At 38.5% G+C, this 18,329-nt stretch overlaps 1 protein-coding gene across 1 annotated transcript in view; it reads right to left on the bottom strand.

Annotated features, from left to right (window-relative positions):
- Positions 1–18,329, bottom strand: part of LOC139716692 (uncharacterized) — a 224,194-nt gene that overhangs the window by 25,136 nt on the left and 180,729 nt on the right. Inside the window, exons 4-5 of the mRNA XM_071628221.1 lie at positions 18,048–18,112; positions 7,454–7,534 (exon numbers count right to left, since the gene is read on the bottom strand). Of these exons, the coding sequence (XP_071484322.1) occupies positions 7,454–7,534; positions 18,048–18,112 (146 nt within the window). The remainder of the gene's footprint in view (positions 1–7,453; positions 7,535–18,047; positions 18,113–18,329) is intronic.

The following is an 18,329-nucleotide window of genomic DNA, read 5'->3' as shown; positions in this document are numbered from 1 at the left end:
ATGGGCTTTTCAAGAAGAAGCAGAAAATGTGAAAAATTAAGGCACAATGCACGCTGGATGATACATGATCCACACCGGATGATAAATGATCCCTACAGCTCACCAGGGCTAAAGAAGAATGCATTACTGGCCTGTCTGGCAAAGTATGAACTATGCTAACAATGACCTCTACATCATCTCCAGGTTTCTCCAATTAGCTAAAATTTAATTTTCTTACAATGTGTCTTGGAAAATTTGTCATGAATCCAGCAAAGCAGTTAATGCAGTCGGCTTTTATAAAATTTCAACGTATCTACAAACCATCTCAGAGTTCAACAAGGGGTCAGGGCATTGTTCACCGTTAATAGTTTCCTGAAATGGATCAAACAGATCTGCTGCTGGGATGAAGTGGAGTTCATGGGGGTCACAACCGCACCCATCATAAAGCTCACCTTCAAGCTACATTTCCTGAAAACATGCTCATTTTACGTTACTTTAATAGCAATCACACATTGATATTGGTGAATGACTACAATTCATCAATTTCTATATATTCGTATAATGCAATCAAATTACTGTAAAATGAGGGATATTCGCATGGATCTTAATTTCGTAAATTTCGCGAGAGCCACGATTTGCGAAATTAAAATGCACACAAAAGTTCTTGGCTACACTATATGCACTGAATGTTAGAGGCATATCGTGAAAATTTCATGCAGCGAAAAAGGCCGCTGGCTCCAATTCCCAAAAATGTCATGCTGCAAAAATATTGTGTTTTACAGTATATGCAGTTAATGTCTTGTTTTTATTCTGAGCTAAAAATTTTTATGGAATATGTTCATATTGCGAATCATAGGCAGAAGATTATTAACTGTGTATATGTCATATCGAATTCTCAATTAAGAAGAAAATATGTTAATTTAAACTTTTCTCCAAATGTCAGTCTTTATCTCAAAAGAAAAAGGTGAGACATACAGTTTTGAAACTCTGGCAAGAAATAGGAGTTTAAGTGGTCCATTAGAAATTCTAAAGTACAATCATTTTACAATAGTTGGTAAGTATGCAATCTCATTAGAAACTGTGATAACCTTCTAATGTGAATCAATATCAACATCCCAGATGAGGCAGTTTCAGTTTGTGAAGGATTCAGGAAAAATAAGATTGCAAGTAAAAGCCCTTCGTTTTAGATTGTGCAAGCATGGCAGGGAGTTTTCAAAAGAGCCTCAGATGTCCACCCGAAATTCGCCCCACGGTTCACCCCTAAACTCGCCCCACTGAGAGCCGACCACGCCACCGCCGCATCTGATGCAAATCACCTGCAACACGGCCAACCCCAAAAGGTGAGCGGCGGTGAATCACCGTCGCCGGGGCGACACTCTACCTGCGCATCGTCAGCCAAACAGAGTCAAGAGGAGTGAGAGCCAAACATCGAACGAGAGAATAAGAAGGAAGGATGCAGAGATAGAAAAGAAAAAGAGAGAGACTGAATGTACATGGGACACAGAAAAAGAAAAACAGAGTAAGCCCTGATAGCCTGACAAATAGACACAAGGAAAGAGATGAGATGACAGAGGGATGGGGGGGGGGGGGGGGGGGGGGGGGGGGGGGGAAGGGGGGCTGTTGAGATGGAGAAGGTGCTTGGATTACCCCCCTGGCTGAGACTTTGGGGCCCCAACACTGACAGAATTCCCCCCATAGGCTTCTCCAAGTAGAATATAAACATCGGTAATATCCCATCAACCCTCATCCTTTACCTATACGGAAATGCAAGAGCTACTACTCTCGTGACATTTGGGAGGAAGTTTGCAAATCGTAAATCTTGGCTAAGTTTGGGGCTGCAACACCCGGTAATCAGTAATGAGGGGATTATAATCTCCATTTGATACATTTACAATGTACCTCTCGATATTTCCATCAGGAAATAAAAGTGAAGTATCTGGGTGTTATGACTTTCATATTCAAAATGTGCATCAAATGTCTCTAAAATAAAAACACAAAAACAAACCCATATGAAATGCTTAAAATGTTCTGAAACTACCATATCAAAATCTTCAAATGAGGTACTGTACAAGCCATTATTTTTGCGTACAGATATTTTCGAGAACGGGGAGGTCACGGACATTTTTGCGAGATGTTGTTTTCGCAATTTAACATCAAGGCTTATCGCAAGTGCACTATTGGCCTAGTGTATGGTGGCATTTTTACATGCTGTTAAATTCGCAGTCAGTGATTCGCGAAATTCGTGCAGATTAAACCGTCGTGAAAATAACAGCTTATTCAGTAATTAGCCCTCCCCAGCAGCACATTCAGGTTTGAGGGCACTTTCTTTATTAAGTCCCATTGAAGCACATGGGTCAGATTCATTTGTACTTCATTTCTTGCTTCTGTCTCCTAAGTTCGTTAATGTATGCAGCTTTTATGGTCAGTGACTTAAGAGTGTGATTCAACACGTGGGCCTTGTTCTCATGAACATATCTGAGTGACTTTCTATCGATCCTCTGCAACTAAACACTGCATTTATACAATTTTAGGCATTAGATTGAGCCACAGAAAGATACTCCTAAGAATGAACAGTACATTTCCCATCAGCTTGATTACTTCCAGTGATGATGGAATAGGAAAAATGCAATATTATGGCAACCGCCAGGTCATTCCACTTGCTATGAAGTTTGGTAGCAGTATGATTGAAAAGTTAAAGAAATGTGATAATTTTCTATTCATTCAAACAGTCTAAATCCATCCATGATTTCAACTGATTCAAAATATGTTAACATGCCCAGAGTAATTTGGCATCTTTCATGGACATGTATACCAAAATATTCATACCTCGGAAATGAAAGAAAGAACATCAAAATTAGTTTAAGTGACCATCTATTCATCAGCAAAGATTCTACCTTTTCAGACAATGTTTTGTCTTGATCTGGATTCAGTGATATACAATATATAAAGATCGTTAAAAATGTAAAAACATGAGTAGAGAAGCAGAGCGATTTAGAATGTCTTGCATTAGAAAGTGAAACTGTCAGCTCATAGCATCAAACACAAGAAAACAAATCACAGAGCGCTTTTCATACGATATCAAAGACTAAATCCTTTTTATACAAGACTACATTGACCCTCATCCTCCATTTTTGTCATCTCTGAGCCCCTTTATTTGATTCAAAGAGGGGCCCCACCTGTATGCGGAATCTACCACCTGCTATTAATTGAGGCGTGACACGCCCGGTGCAAGATATGCACCCCAAGGTATTGCATAGCATCGTTGCATGTTGCATACAGGAAGTGATGGGCAGTGTGAGTAAGGTATACCTGATGGAAATATTAAATTGGGGGCACACACCTCTACAGCACATTTCTTATTCTATCAAGAATACTATCATTGTTTTGTTTTACTTTGTTATTTTTTTTCTAATTCCATGGGTTTATGATGATTGAAAACAAATTTAAGCAATAATTTGTTCAAAACATACAGCAAACACCGAATTATTCCTACTTGCCTCTCTTTCCATTTCAAACTCTCTCTTCTCCGTACCAACCCAGCATGGATATACCGTTTTGCCGTGTTACTTATGGGTTTATCTTGATGTGAGATGTATATCAAATATTTCCGAAAAACTCGTCTGTATCTCGTATAGGAATCACGTAACCAATGATGCAGTCAAACCCAGAATTGGAAATGCCATTTGGTTATACAAAGGCATCCTGACTTCAGTGAAAAGACACAAGCAGAAGACATATGGGCACATCACATTATCATCTGGACTGGTCAAGACTATCTTACACGGATCAGTATTAACCCGTTGAAGATGAGTCCCGAGAACACTCGGGCAGGTGTCTATGGCAAATGCATGTTACAGCAAAATCAGTCCGTCCTCAAGGGGTTAGGGAGGGAGGCGAAGAGGCATGCAAAGGTGATGATGGGAAGACAACATCTAAGGGTGGACTGACCTTGCCTGGAACAGCATATATAGCAAAAAGCTGAGAACTCAAAATTAAAAGGAATGGAAGAAGCTGGTTATAAAGTCTACAGTGGTGCCCAGACAGTCAGCCAGTCATACAGATTGGTGACAGGCCACCCTGTGTATTTACTTGACTACAGTGTAGGTAAGTATTATTCCCCTTTTCTCTATCCCCCTCCACTCCCACTCCTCCTCTGCTTACAAATAAGAGGGACTGAATAAAATACATCTCACTCATTTTGTGTCACTTTGATTTATTTCCGGAGCTGTCAAAACTAAAATATATTTTGTATGACATCTTTTTCAGAATCCATTTTTCCAGTAATGAATTTGAAAGCACACATCAAGATGATTTCATAAAGGTGTCATGCTGTCCCTTTAAAGTAACTCTCAAATCCATCTCAAACACTTTGAACTTGCAAATTAATTGAAACGAGAAAAGTGCGTAAGATGTACCAATTTCAAACAAAATATACACTGACTATTAAACCTCCCTTGTTTTAAATCTAGGTACAAATTTGTACATTGACAGCTTTAAATCAATGAATCAAAGAACTGAAGTTTTAACAAATGATAGATGAGGAGGGGGTGGGGGAAGATAGCCAGTGGTTTGTTTGCTAAAATCAGTCTTCTTTCCCACAATCTTTTCCATGACAGTGGGAAAAATGAAGGTGCAGGCACAGGTATATATGTACATATTAATGTTCCACATTTGTACCTATACTTTTCTCTCCATATAATCAAAGAATGCGTGTTGAAGTCACAGGCTCCATCGAGAAGAGAGCTGAGATAAAAACCTCAAAGAGTTTAGAAATTATCCTTACACTGCAATTTGCAAGGTCTACACTTAAAAGGTATCATCCAGTCACGGTATTGTTTCATATCTACTGCTGACAGGTAAGAAACCAATGATTTTTTTGTTTTTAAGTCTTATCAACTATGTGAATTAGACTTCTTCAGAACATTGCTCTACTAGGTATCTTGTACCAAAGAGATAACAACTTGTCCAACATTTTGTCCAAATGGGCTTAGTCAGCCACTCCTTTGATTCACTTTTTTTTTTTATTAACAGCAAGTTTATCTGTCAGGTATTTTCTTTGTTAATCAAAAACAAAACAAAACAAAACAAAACATTAAAATCAAACCGAGCTTACCAGCACTCCATACTGTAGACAACAGAAGCAATTTTTGTGAGACAGGAATTTGCTTGCAAATCAAGTCCATACTCCCTTCAGACACAACACAAATGGTTGCATTCCATACTACATTGTATGTCGCCTCACCTCGTGTAGGTTTAGCCCACACTGTTCATAATTGTCCCAAATACAAAATAGTACCACGAAGTAGAAATACAAGTGAGAACAATTCTAAGTATCTCGGGCAAGATCTTCACTTATGAGAGAGGTCAATTCATACCACAATGATTTTTGTATTTTTTTTTTTAAATGGCGGGGGGGGGGGGGGGAGGGGGGCAAATGCAGCAGTACTTCTGCAAAGATTCAGCGTGACGCAGGCGTTGCCTGTTTTGCGTTGCTACTGTCTTGCTGCTTCCCAAAGCAGGTCAACCTTTTTCGAGGGGGCACTCTACTCTAAAACACTCGCGACTCTCTCGCACATGACGTTTGGCGATTGGCCTGCCCTCCTTCCCTTGCCCCACGTCCATCAACGGAGGTCGGGGGGGGGGGGGGGGGTGGGGGAGGGAATTCAGCACGGCGAAAGAGCTGGGTGGCCGGTGGTTAGGAAGTATGTGGAGGTGACACAGAAACGGATCCGTACGAGGGGCCTATATGGCACATCAGGTAAACAATTGGAATCATTTACGACAGCTATGGCCTATTAAATGAGATAGGCAGTCTCGAGCCTTTACCTGGATCCTATTTGTAATCCATTCCTGAAAATAATATGAGTTCAATCGACCTCTTTCCAGTATTCTCCCTCGGTCCCCCCTTCAAGTAAAGAAGAAGATAAAAACACATGCGCTCTTCACATTTTTTTTTTTTTTTTGAGAGCAAGTTGGGCTACCACTACATACGTGTATGTGACCCTGCATCACAAAACGCACAGAAAGTCGCCAGACATGAAATTTTAGTTAAGAGCATATTCTAAAAGAGCAGACTTTAAGCTTTAAAATGATGTATAACTCAAATCAAATGAACTCTCCTAACCTATCTAAATATTGGAAAGAAAACACACACTCAGGAAAAGTGTGAACTGAGAAAAGAGGCTCTGAAGTGCAGTGTCTATTCAGGCGCTAAATCTGTACCAAGCCGTGCTGGCTGCGCAATGAATGAGACAAAAAAACAGGATGTAAACCACCAGAGTAACAACAATGAAGGGATTATCAGATTAAACTGAAATTGAGAGTACCGTATCAACACATTCTGTTCATAATTGATGCCAACTTTCAGAGCAGTAACATCATCCTTTAAAAAGTTATTTGAGTTTAAAGTGAAGAGTATGTTCAAGGTTTTTAAGAAATGAAGAGGGGACTCTAAAAACACACCAATCACACTATTCTACCAAAAAAGTTCAAGATAAACTGCTAAAAAACACACTTTCTTACCTATTTTATGATCCCAAATTTTAACATAATGTAGAAGAAGACTTGCTCCTTCAGAAAATATGAAAAAGTCAAGATCAGTGTGTGCGACTTTTTGTTCGCTTTGTGGTGCACGGTCACAAATATGTATCTGTTTCTTGTTCTTTCCCTCTCCATGATAACATTTTTTTTAATACTAAAATCAATCCATCAACTAGCCCACCATACTTTTTTTTTTCATCCATCAGCATCTCACTCAATTTATTCAAAAATTCATCTACTCATCTATCAACCTGTTCATCTATACAAACAAACTTATTTTCAACTATGATTTATCGATCTATTTTGTTTCTATTTTTTTAAAAAATCTTTCCAAGTTTCCCGCATATTTCTGCCACACGTTCTCTGACTGCAACTGCAAGCACTGTATCAGCCTTTTACTTTTATCTAAAGACATTTTTTCTTTTAATCCACATAAGGTGCAGTTGAGCAGCTCATGGCTGGTGCCATGTTATTACAAGTGGGGAAGGGTGCCCAGTTTATAAATTCTGGTGCCACTTCCAGGTTTCATCAGCTAACAAGCAAAAAAAAATGGCCTTCAGTGCAACTTTCTGGTGCCACAAAAAGTGTGTGTGTGTGTGTCGGGGAGGGGGGGGGGGGGTGGGGTGGCCAAGTGGTTAGACCCTATGTATTCCCATGTATTATGAAAAAATGTGGGGGGGGGGGGGGGGGCAAGTCTCCCAACCCCTGCAGCTTACTTTCAATCTTCTTTCTATCTCTTTATAGAACTAAGTACAATGTATCTTTCCACACATTTACATATACATCTTATTACAGATCTCTAGGTGAGTATCAGCACTTTTTCAGCACACTTTTAATTCAAACCTCACATCCCGAAGTTGTTGTTGCACACAACACTTCTCATCCAACAGCCAATAATGTCACTGCATCACTTTTACCAGGCATTTTCACTTACGTAATTATCTTGGACTCATATCGTTGCAGCTTGTTGCGCCTCACACATCTGTTTTCCTCAAACTCAACTTGTAAGCGGTGACTGAAAAGTACAGGAAGACAAACAAACCAAGAGGATGAAAAATAGATAAGATATTTCAAGCCAACATTCAAGTCATCTAAGCAGTTGGAAAACAAGAGCAAATTTCAGGGTACATTTGTAACTACAGAATGACATTTCATACCCTTATATGCACAGTATCTTTATGGTAATCCCATCAAAATTCAACATGATGTGAACTCTTCACCTTTGAACTATAAACTGCATCTTGAAAATTATATCAAATTAAATACCTGCACACATGGTAAACCTTAAAACCACTGTGCCATAAAGTACAAATATGTATAATCTTATATGAATATTTGACAAAACTGCTGAATTACAGTCAGGTGCTGCACAAACAGAGCTACCAAATCTACGATCACGCAGAATGCGTGAGACTCAAGCATTTAGGGTCTGTCTCACCATTTCACGCATGGCACCCATTTCTCTCACGCATCTGGTGAAGTCTGCAATTTGGGCCAAAATTAAGGAGCATAGATAGCTCAAAGGATTAGAGTGATAGTTGCCATTGAAGGTATATTTCCCTTTTGCCTTTCAAAATATAGTAAAAAACAGTCACTTAAGTATGCACCAGATCGCATTAAGAGCTAATAATTTAAAAAAGCTCCCTACCATGGGAGGGGGACACCCTCCTCGTTCCCATGCGCATGCGCGCAAGCGCCGAGACGCCGAGTCATAAAAATCTCACTCATAAAAGTTTTTTGAACTTGGCATCTCTGCACAAAGCTAAAAATTTTGCATTATGGTGGGTTGACAAAAATAAGAAAATGACCTAGCTACGTTTGAACTGTGCACTACTGCATGTGAAATGATATTTGTTCTATCGAGCTGTGTGTAAGATTCTATTATTGACATCACTGTAAGGTATTGGTTGCATATGTGACAAAAATCTCATGCACAAAACAATAAATCCATGTATGACAGTTGTGCTGCAAGATAATGATTAGAAATCGGCATTATGGTGAACATCTCAACGATATCATCGATTACAACACATTCGACACCAACTCAAATCCTTCAAGCCTACAACGCATAAATATAGTTTTGACATTTTATCAGTCGTACATAATCCACAGCATTCGAAACTTTCCTAAGCAATCACTTAGAGCTGTAACATTCACCCAGCTCCAAGTAAAAAAGCCTTGATACATTATTGAAACTTTTAAATATGAACCCCAGACAAATCATCGGGTGAATATCAATTTTTTTGTAAGTTCTTTTATTCATTTTTTGTTGTTGTCATTTGGCACCAACCTGACAGTATCTTTGAACAAATCATGTATCTTATATGCAAGTACAGTATACTGCCTAGACCACCTTTGAGATGCAAAGTTCTCATCTTGATAATGGCCGATTTGAAATGGCAATCCGCAGACAGATGAAACAAAAAGAGGGTTTCATCCATGAAGCAATGATTAGGGTGTATAAAAATGATCTGAGGAAGGCAGCGGATTTTTTTTTTTTTCTCCAGGGATAGTATATAGACAAGCTATCAAAATGATATCTCTATCGCGCACTTAGGCTTGGCGCCACCCGGAGTTTTATTTGATCGTTCAAACATTGATTTCTGGGGATGGCACTGAAAAGGCAGAGATAATGACCCAATTTCTGGCTCGATGAGGATGATTAATGGTGGAATCAGCCATAAAACAAGGGCACCATGGCAACTTAACTGCAATGCCAAGCCTGTTACGAGAAAACTCGCAAGTGTGATTCCAGAGAAAGACGTTGCAATAAGCCTATAAGAGAACTTATTTATCATGTTGTCTTGTTCTTACAGGCTTTTATAAAGTACTCTGGCTTGCCATTTTTCATGAGAGAGCTGTGAAATATTCACTCTGTTCATGGCGGAATATCAAAAGCCAGTTACTTCCCACTGTCCTTTGCTTGATCGAAAGTGGGCCAAGAAACGATGATCACACACCGTAAAGCAGTTTGCGTGATGTTTGAAGGATTCAGATCCACTTTTTAGGTGTTGCAGATTACGAGAGAACACATTATGAGCGTGTATCGCTACGAGAGTATGTCTCGCTTTGAGTGGCTAGACATGAGGAGAATGAAACAGCCAATTTGATTCTGTATATTATGCAACATTTCATGTTATCAGATAAGGCAGTCACACTTTCAAGAGCATTAATAAGCTCTGCTTGCATTATTTTGCATAACTTTCATGTGAAAGTATATTGTTTGATTTTTTTTTTCAGAAATATTACCAATCCAAGTATCAGCCTTATGATTAAGTCCACTGGAAGTATCAAACAACATTTTATCTTTTTTATGATCTGACATAAACAAAAACAAAGAGATGAAATTCCTATATTGTTTAACATTTGTAAATCTTATCAGCTGCAGGGTGAAGCTAATCACCATTCAGGGGTCTAAGAGTAGTATAGGGAAAAGGAAATACATTGTACTGGTAATACTAAAGCCAACTATCAAAGATATCTCCCTATTAACCCAATGAAGACTAGTTCCAAGAATACTCGACCAGGTGTCTATGGGAAATGTGTGTAATAGCAAAATCAGCCTGTCCTCAACGGGTTAAGTGATAGTGAGTGATTGAAGTTCATTGCAAACACCAAGAGCAACCTTTCAATCTGGGGTTGGTAGTGGAGCAAGAGGGGGGGGGGGGGGGGGAGGAAGGGGTGGAGCACCTGTTACCATGCTGAGAGCAACTGACACAAGAGAATTTCGCATCAAACTGTGTTCAAGACACATTCTTGGGATTGCTATCATACCAGATTGATGTTTATTGGCTGCAGGAAATAAAACAGACTCTATCCCCATGCTGAAGATGCAGTACTAAGATTTTTTTTTTTTGGGGGGGGGGTGTAGAAGAAAGGAGACAGTGTGTGAAGGAAAGGAGGGGGAGGAGGGGAGACAGACAAACAAACCTTTATCTTCAAAGCTGAAATGAATAACTTCACAAGTCTTTCATTATTTGCATTAAAACATATTTGCTATATTCTTTTTTTCATGTATTGAGAAAAAAGAATTGATATCCTGGTTGCATCATTTCTTAACGTTTTGTTTGACTTACTGCAATCATTTTGTGAGTAAAGTCATCTTGAAGATGGAACAAACATTTCAAAATTCTCAAAGCCTCCCAATACTCGACATTCTAAAAAATAATGATAATGACTAAGAGTGCATAGAATCAGGCAACCCCCTGAAATCTAAATTTCTGAAACTCATTCACTGGATCCCCCCCCCCCCAAGAAAAAATGTATTTCTCATTTTTGTTTTTGAGTGGTAGTTACCAGGAAATCTTATTGTGGTTTTAAGCAAGCAGTCAAAAGGCACACATTCCTTCATGCAAACATGTCACAAGGGCCATAAATTGAGTGCCACAAGAAAGAAGTGCCATGTATTTAGGTATGTTTACTTTCAAAGTGACATGACTCCCCCAACCCCCCTTATGTTAACTGTCTCCTTGCATTAATTTTCAAGTAGTTTACATCCACGGCTAATGGAAGCCAGGACTTTATCCATAGACAAATGACAAATCATTAGCTCAACATGCCACAACATTTGAGTAATAGCTACACTCTGACATTTACACAGGATATCAATGACCTTTATCTAATTCTTAAAGTGGATACATGCTTTGGGAACTTGAAAAGAAAGGATTTTCTGCAGCATACATTTCTGTGCCTTTCATACCATCTTTTCTGGTAAAAATGGCATGAAAGCGATAATTTTGTAGCGCGTTAGCTATGACTCGAAGCCATCAACAGTATTCATACAAACGCCTAGGTACCATGTACTAAAATTCTACAGCACTATTTTGACAATGTTTCCCAGTGTAAAGAATCTGAGATGCATGCAGAGTCATGCATGCTACCTAGCATTGTCATATTTGTCCGCGGATATGATAGTGCCAGCGAAATTGTTTCAATGTTCATGTATCTATTCTAACATTACACAGCTTGATAGGTAAAGTTTGATAATTTGTAGTTTAAGGCAACATACTAAGTGTATTAAACACTGTCTTGAATCAGAGAATGAATTTGTGGATTTGAACAATGAAGAGAGTTAACCAAGCTTGGAGAATTCAGAAAGTGGAATCTATGTACTTCCAAAATTTATAGTGACACTGCAGTGTAAGCTATTTTCACATTCCTTCCTGATGCAGTGATTTCAACAATTCAGGGGATGGGCAACACTTTAAATAGTTCATGCTGTAAAAAATATACACAAACACAAAGCAAAAGTAAAAAGATTATAAATTTGATCTTCATGTTATTGCAATTAAATTTCTCAAATAAAAATATGTGCCTTTTGTTGGTATCATACAATGATTTTATTATAAACACAACATTGCAGTACCAATCTGCAGGCAAAGATGTTTTAAAACCTTTTTTTTCGTCTTACAAAAAAATGGAGAGTCTGGTTGCAAAACAGATTAAGTACCATTTTTTAAACATTTTACAGTGAGTCCATTATCAGATAGAGCAAAATAAAACCTTTTTCCACTGATACCTCGCTTTATTACATAACAAGGAATATTCTTGAAGTTATGATAAAAACAGTTCCATATTTTCTTACATAAACATTTTCCTTTGTTCTTTAGCGACCTTAACTTCAAATAACTTGAATTGACACATATGGAGTTAACTCCTTTTGCAATCAAACTGTTCAACTGTTTCAAAAAATACAAAGAAAAAATCGGTACAAATATAAGCCAACACAACACAGACTTCCGTCATCAGACTGCATAACACTGGCCATAATTTCACCACAAAAATCCATCTGCAGGCTCATCTCAATGGGAGGTTATCAGAGTATACTTCCTGGTCCCGCGATGCAGAAATACATCTATAAAATTGAGGGCACAGTAATTTATCATCCATTATTACTCAGGCTGTCTAAACATTTTCTCTTCCCGATAAGCATAGATATCTTGCTTGTCTGATTAATCATGCGCCACCGTAAAATGTATCGGATTTTGTGTACATTGCTGAGCCCGTCGATTGTAAACCATGTGAGGAGGATCCCTGCTATAAAGAACGATGATACGGAATCTTTCGGAAGAGGAAATTGGAAGGACCGGCAATGAACTAATTTGTGTACAAGTAAACACAGACAATATGGATCATTACATTGTAAATCATACATTTCATTTGTTTCGACATAGACGAGAAGACAATATTTTTCAACTGAAACAATTGCAGATAGGTGCTGACATGTCATATCAAATTTTCTTTTAATAATTCCAAATTTATCCATTCTGACATCGTGAAAGCCTGAGAGTTAAAAAAAAAAATGGAAAACTGACAATTTAGACATTTCCAGCACAAGTGCAGTATGCATGACATGATAAAAAAATATGCAGTACCATACGGCATGAAATACTATTCCATATTTTCATTTTACTTTGAGCATTTGGTTTCGTCCGTTTTGAATGCTGAAGGCTATGCTGTACAAAGGTAAACTTGTACAAGATTATTGATGTGCATTTATTTGGAGGGATTTGCATGTCACTTACAATTTACTTTTTAACTCTTTAAACTACAAAAAAATGTTATTCTACCTAGCACTTTTCCTCCAACACTGTAAAACCCCAAACCCCAAAACAGGACAACAACAAAAGCAAACACAAAAACACCTTGAATCAGTTGTGGTGTGAAGTTGTAAATCTGTAAGTGCTCCTGATTAACAGTAGAAGATATCATAATATTTTTGTTTTGTTTGATATGTTATCATCCAGAGACCAGTAAAATTAGACCAGAATATCACTTTGAATTTACTTTGCATCTATCAAACTAGAAATTACATACACTTCCTCACTTTGCCTTACTTTTCTCTTAAGAAATAATCAAGCAATCAAACAATACCAACAGAGCCAATATGAGATTCAGTATAGGGGATTATAAGATTTGGATCCCATGAAATATGAATAATAGAAACAGGTGCAGTGGCACAGTACTATCATAAACTTTTGTTCAAAAACAAAAAATGAAACACTGACATTATAGAGATTTCAGGAAATAGACAATAATCAAAGAGATGGACGGGGAAAGACAGTGTAAAAAGGAAGTCAAGAAAAAAAGAAGGGTACCTCAGAGATACAAGTAAATACTGTAGGTAAAAAGGATAATTACCAAAATGGAGTAAAAACATGACAAAATTAAGCATGCAGTGGGCTGCAGTGTTCAAAGAATAGAAGTGACAGTAGTATGCAGGGGCGGATCCAGGAATTCTGTAAAGGGGGGGGGGGGGGGAAATGATATTTCTGGTGCTATTTCCCGGTTATTAATTTCATCTCATTTTGTTCTTTTTATTCTTTTGTTTTAACAACAAATAAAGAGAGGGCGTGAGCCAGGAGCACTCCTCTCTGGATCCACCACTGGTATGACACAAAAAAGAAGAGGGCGATGGGAGAGACAGAAGAACTGACTAGGAAAGAGACAGAGGTGGATACAATGGACAGGGATGGAAGGAGAGAAGGATGAAAGACAGATAGATGGGGTGGGTGGGGGGGGGGGGGGGGAAGAGAAAGGGAAGAGTGGAAAAAAACAAAACCTGCCAGCAACCTAATCATGGCATTAGGAACAACTAACGGCCTGGAAGTAGGCATTACAAAGTCGTCGGGCCCCTTGCTTTGAAGCAATCAAAATATTCATCAGCCATGATAGAGCGGATTAGCTCCCCTGGAAAACAGAGTGTGTACCTATTCCAATTACCTGCTTTTATTGCATATTTGCATTCATTTCTGTCCCATCTTTGGAACGATATGATCTAGGTTTTAGTACACACACACAATGCAAGGTATGTATAGCTGGGAGTAAACAAGTCTGGGAACCGCTCCGTTTCTACTGACAGCAAGAGTCACCAGAATAGGAGGCATGCCGGAGTACGGTACTTGGCTTGTGCATGGGAGAAATCAAATCTGCCTGTATAGTGAGTAAGGGCTTGACTTTTAATACATCAATTGATATCGGCCAGACAGTGGCTAATGTACTACAAGATGATCAGGAGTTTGTGATTTACTGCCAGGCAAACAGTTCTGCCTTTTCACGCAATGCTGGCCTCTTTACTTTTGAGGAAATGCCACGGCAAGAGTACAGAAATACATGGAGTTTGATGGAAATGCAGCAATATTAAACAGCTTCACGATAGTTCCAGACATTAAATAGATGCCACTGATATTGTATGGTACTACAAAGCTAGTAATTACTGGTTATTACTATGGTACAATAACCTTAAAAAAAACAACAACAACTTTTGACTGCAGAAACTTTTCTTCTGTGCTGTTGTTTAACCCTGCCCAACAGCAGGGAGCTTTACATTTTCGCTACGGGACTTTCAAAGAAAAAAAAAAACCCTGTTCTGATCACATGCAAAATTGCTTATCAAAAACGATCTATTTATAGCTCACGTCGTCTGAGTTTTCACAATACGTTCTGGGCTATTTTTACTTCCGCTCAATTCACAATGCAGAAAGCTACTTGATGCACCAATCATATGGGGGTGCCATTTTATTTTTTATAGGTTGCGTCCTCGCGTAATCTAAAGCTACTAAGTTGCAACATGACGTAGGGAAAGAGGAGAACGTCCAACGCAATCGTCATCTCAAACGTCCTCGTCGCAAATCTAAAGCTCAATATTTTCATCTAATGAGGAATGGTTTATTCCCCTTTGATGTTTACTACCAATGTATAGATGAGGATCATTTTCTCCTCATTTTTCTTTCAATGAGTGAACATATATCAGTAATATTGTGGCTAAACATATCATCAGTTTTTGCTTTTTGAACTCATTACTTCCTGCTCTTCGTTTGCCCTGCTTTCTTTGAACTTCTCTCCTCCTCCAATCAAGTTTGCACAAAGCCCCTAAACTCGTCCACTTTCATTTCAAGAGCTTTGAAACGACACTGTTATCATCCAATCCCACTTGTTTTCCACTCTTCCTTTTTCCCCTCAGTTTTCCTAGTCCCCCCCCCCATACCCCATCACCCCCATCAACTCTCTCGGTGCAGTAATTGCCATGTTATCTGCACTGCATGTGCATTTCAATGACTGTAATTTACCCCGCCGTTTGCGATAACGGCCGGGTTTCTGACGTGGCGGATTTGTACGGGTTTCTTTTTCTCTCTGATTGTCTTGAAGTCGGCAATCGGAGACGCCACCACGCGTCATAGCAAGTAATCTCAATTGTTATCGGGATGGCAGTCTCTGCTAAAAAACAAGCCACCAACATTTTGTGTCGCAGTCTATAGCTGGCTGTTATGGATGGAGTTACAACATAAATATTGTCAAACTATTGCACTTTTTCTCTTTATGCATGTCTTTAGAGTTGTGACTGTCTAAAAGTATTACAAAGTGCACCTAGGGTTGTGAGAAGGGCAGATCTACAAGGCAACAGAGAAAATTATGAAATATGGAGGAGAAATTTGCTGAATATCAGCAAAGGGCATGAGAACAGTTGCTTACATCACCCATACCCCACTTGAGAGACCTCCATTGGCTGTCCATTCCACTTGACGTAAATGTATTATTTAAAATCCTTTTTTTTTTTAATGTATCAAAAATTCATCAGCCAAGCTTCTGCCTACAGGATAAAAGAATAACTGGAACCCAGATCACAGTGATGTAAAGTGTGCCTGATGCATTCCTTTGCTATTGCAACTCCCTCCAAGGAATGCAAGCAGAAACAGTCAAACGACACCAAGCATTTGTCTACCAGTGCAGCTCCTAAAGTGCGCAATTTCTTGTCTTCAAATCTACAATAAATATATAAACACTGACTGCACTGATATTTTAAGTTGTGAGTCAAGTTAGTCTCTTTAGATTCTGACTTTACTTACTTTTCAAGTTGTGACTCAAGCTACAGGCTGCAGTCTCTTTGAATTCCAAATGCACTTGCTTTTCAAGTTCTGACTAAAGAGGGTCTTTTTCCAATCTGACTGTGCTTACGTACTTTTCAAGCTCTAACTATAACTAGTCTCTTTCAAGTCTGAATGCACTTACTTTTCCCATTGTGACTCAAGTTAGTCTCTTTCCATTTTGACTGCACTTGCTTTTGTGACTCAAATTAATCTCTTTTCAGTGATTCTGACTGCACTTACTTTTCAACTTGTGACTCAAGCTAGTCTCTTTGAATTCCAAATACACTTGCTCTTCAAGTTGTGACTCAAGTCAGTCTCTTTTCATTCTGACTGCACTTACTAAAGCAGTCTCTCTTGATTCTGACTGCACTTACTTTTCAAGTGGTGACTTAAGGTAGTCTCTTTCAATTCTGACTGCTTTTCAAGTTGTGACTCAAGTTAGTCTCTTTAAATTCCTATTGCACTTACTTTTCAAATTGTGACTCAAGCTGGTCTCTTTAAATTCTGACTGCACTTCTTTTTTGAGTCTCTTCCAACTCTGAATGCACTTAATGTTTAGGTTGTGACTCAAGGTAGTCCGTTTTTATTCTGGCTGCTTTTAAAGTCATGACTGAAGCTAGTCTCTTGAAATTTGACTACACTTACTTTTGACGTTGTGACTCAAGTTAGTCCTCTTCCATGCTGACTTAACTTACTTTTCAAATTGTGACTCAAGCTACCAACTTACTTTTCAAATTGTGACTCAAGCTACCATCTTTCAATTCCGACTGCTTTTAAAGCTATGACTCAAGTTAGTTTCTTCAACTCTGAATGCACTTACTTTTCACATTGTGACTCAAGTTAGTCTGTTTCAATTCTGACTGCGCTTACTTTTCAAGTTGTGACTCAAGCTAGTCTCTTTGAATTCCAAATACACTTGCTTTTCAAGTTTTGACTCAAGGGAGTCTTTTTCCCTTCTGACTGCACTTACTATTTAAGCACTAACTCAAACTAGTCTCTTTCAACTCTGACTGCACTTACATTTTCACATTGTGACTCAAGTTCATAGTCTCTTTCCACTTTGACTGCACTAGCTTTTTCAGTTGTGACTCAAGTTAGTCTCTTTTGACTCTGAGTGCACTTACTTTTCAAGCTGTGACTCAAGCTAGTCTCTTTAAATTCCAAATGCACTTGCTTTTCAAGCCGACTCAAGTCTTTTTCCATTCTGACTGCACTTCAAACTAGTCTCTTTTAACTCTGACTGCACTTACTTGCACATTGTGACTCAAGTTCATGGTCTTTTTCCACTTTGACTGCACTAGCTTTTTCAGTTGTGACTCAAGTTAGTCTCTTTTGATTCTGAGTGCACTTACTTTTCAAGTTGTGACTCAAGCTAGTCTCTTTGAATTCCAAATACACTTGCTTTTCAAGCTGACTCAAGTGAGTCTTTTTCCATTCTGAGTGCGCTTACTAAAGTTAGTCTCTCTCGAATCTGACAGCACTTCTTTTTCAAGTCTCTTTCAACTCTGAATGCACTTAATTTTCACATTGTGACTCAAGTTAGTCTCTTTGCATTCTGACTGCGCTTACTTCTCAAGTTGCGTCTCACGTTAGTCTGTTTCAACTCTTACTGTTTATCAAGTTGTGACATAAGTTAGTCTCTTTCAATCCGATTGCACTTACTTTTCAAGTAGTAACTCCCCTTCCTCACACTGTCTCAGCATGCGTTTTCTTCTTTGATCCTCTTCCTGCATAGTGAATACAAGATTTAAAAAAAATATAACATCTCAGATGGTGACAGGCCCATTCTGAATATAAATGGTGTTGGATTAAAATGAAATTTAAAAAAAGAGCTCTGAATCCTATCCACAGTCTAATGCTTCAACAACTTCCCAGAACATGTGATATGGCTAGCTCGAAAGGATGAAGTTATAAAGTTAGTGTTATAAGTATTTGAACAAGTAA

The sequence above is a fragment of the Diadema antillarum genome, unplaced genomic scaffold (genome assembly GCF_040938485.1).
Source record: "Diadema antillarum isolate AM-2024a unplaced genomic scaffold, OU_Dant_1.0 scf00000069, whole genome shotgun sequence".
Lineage (NCBI taxonomy): Eukaryota > Metazoa > Echinodermata > Echinoidea > Diadematoida > Diadematidae > Diadema > Diadema antillarum.
This window is presented reverse-complemented; position numbering and strand designations above follow the sequence as displayed.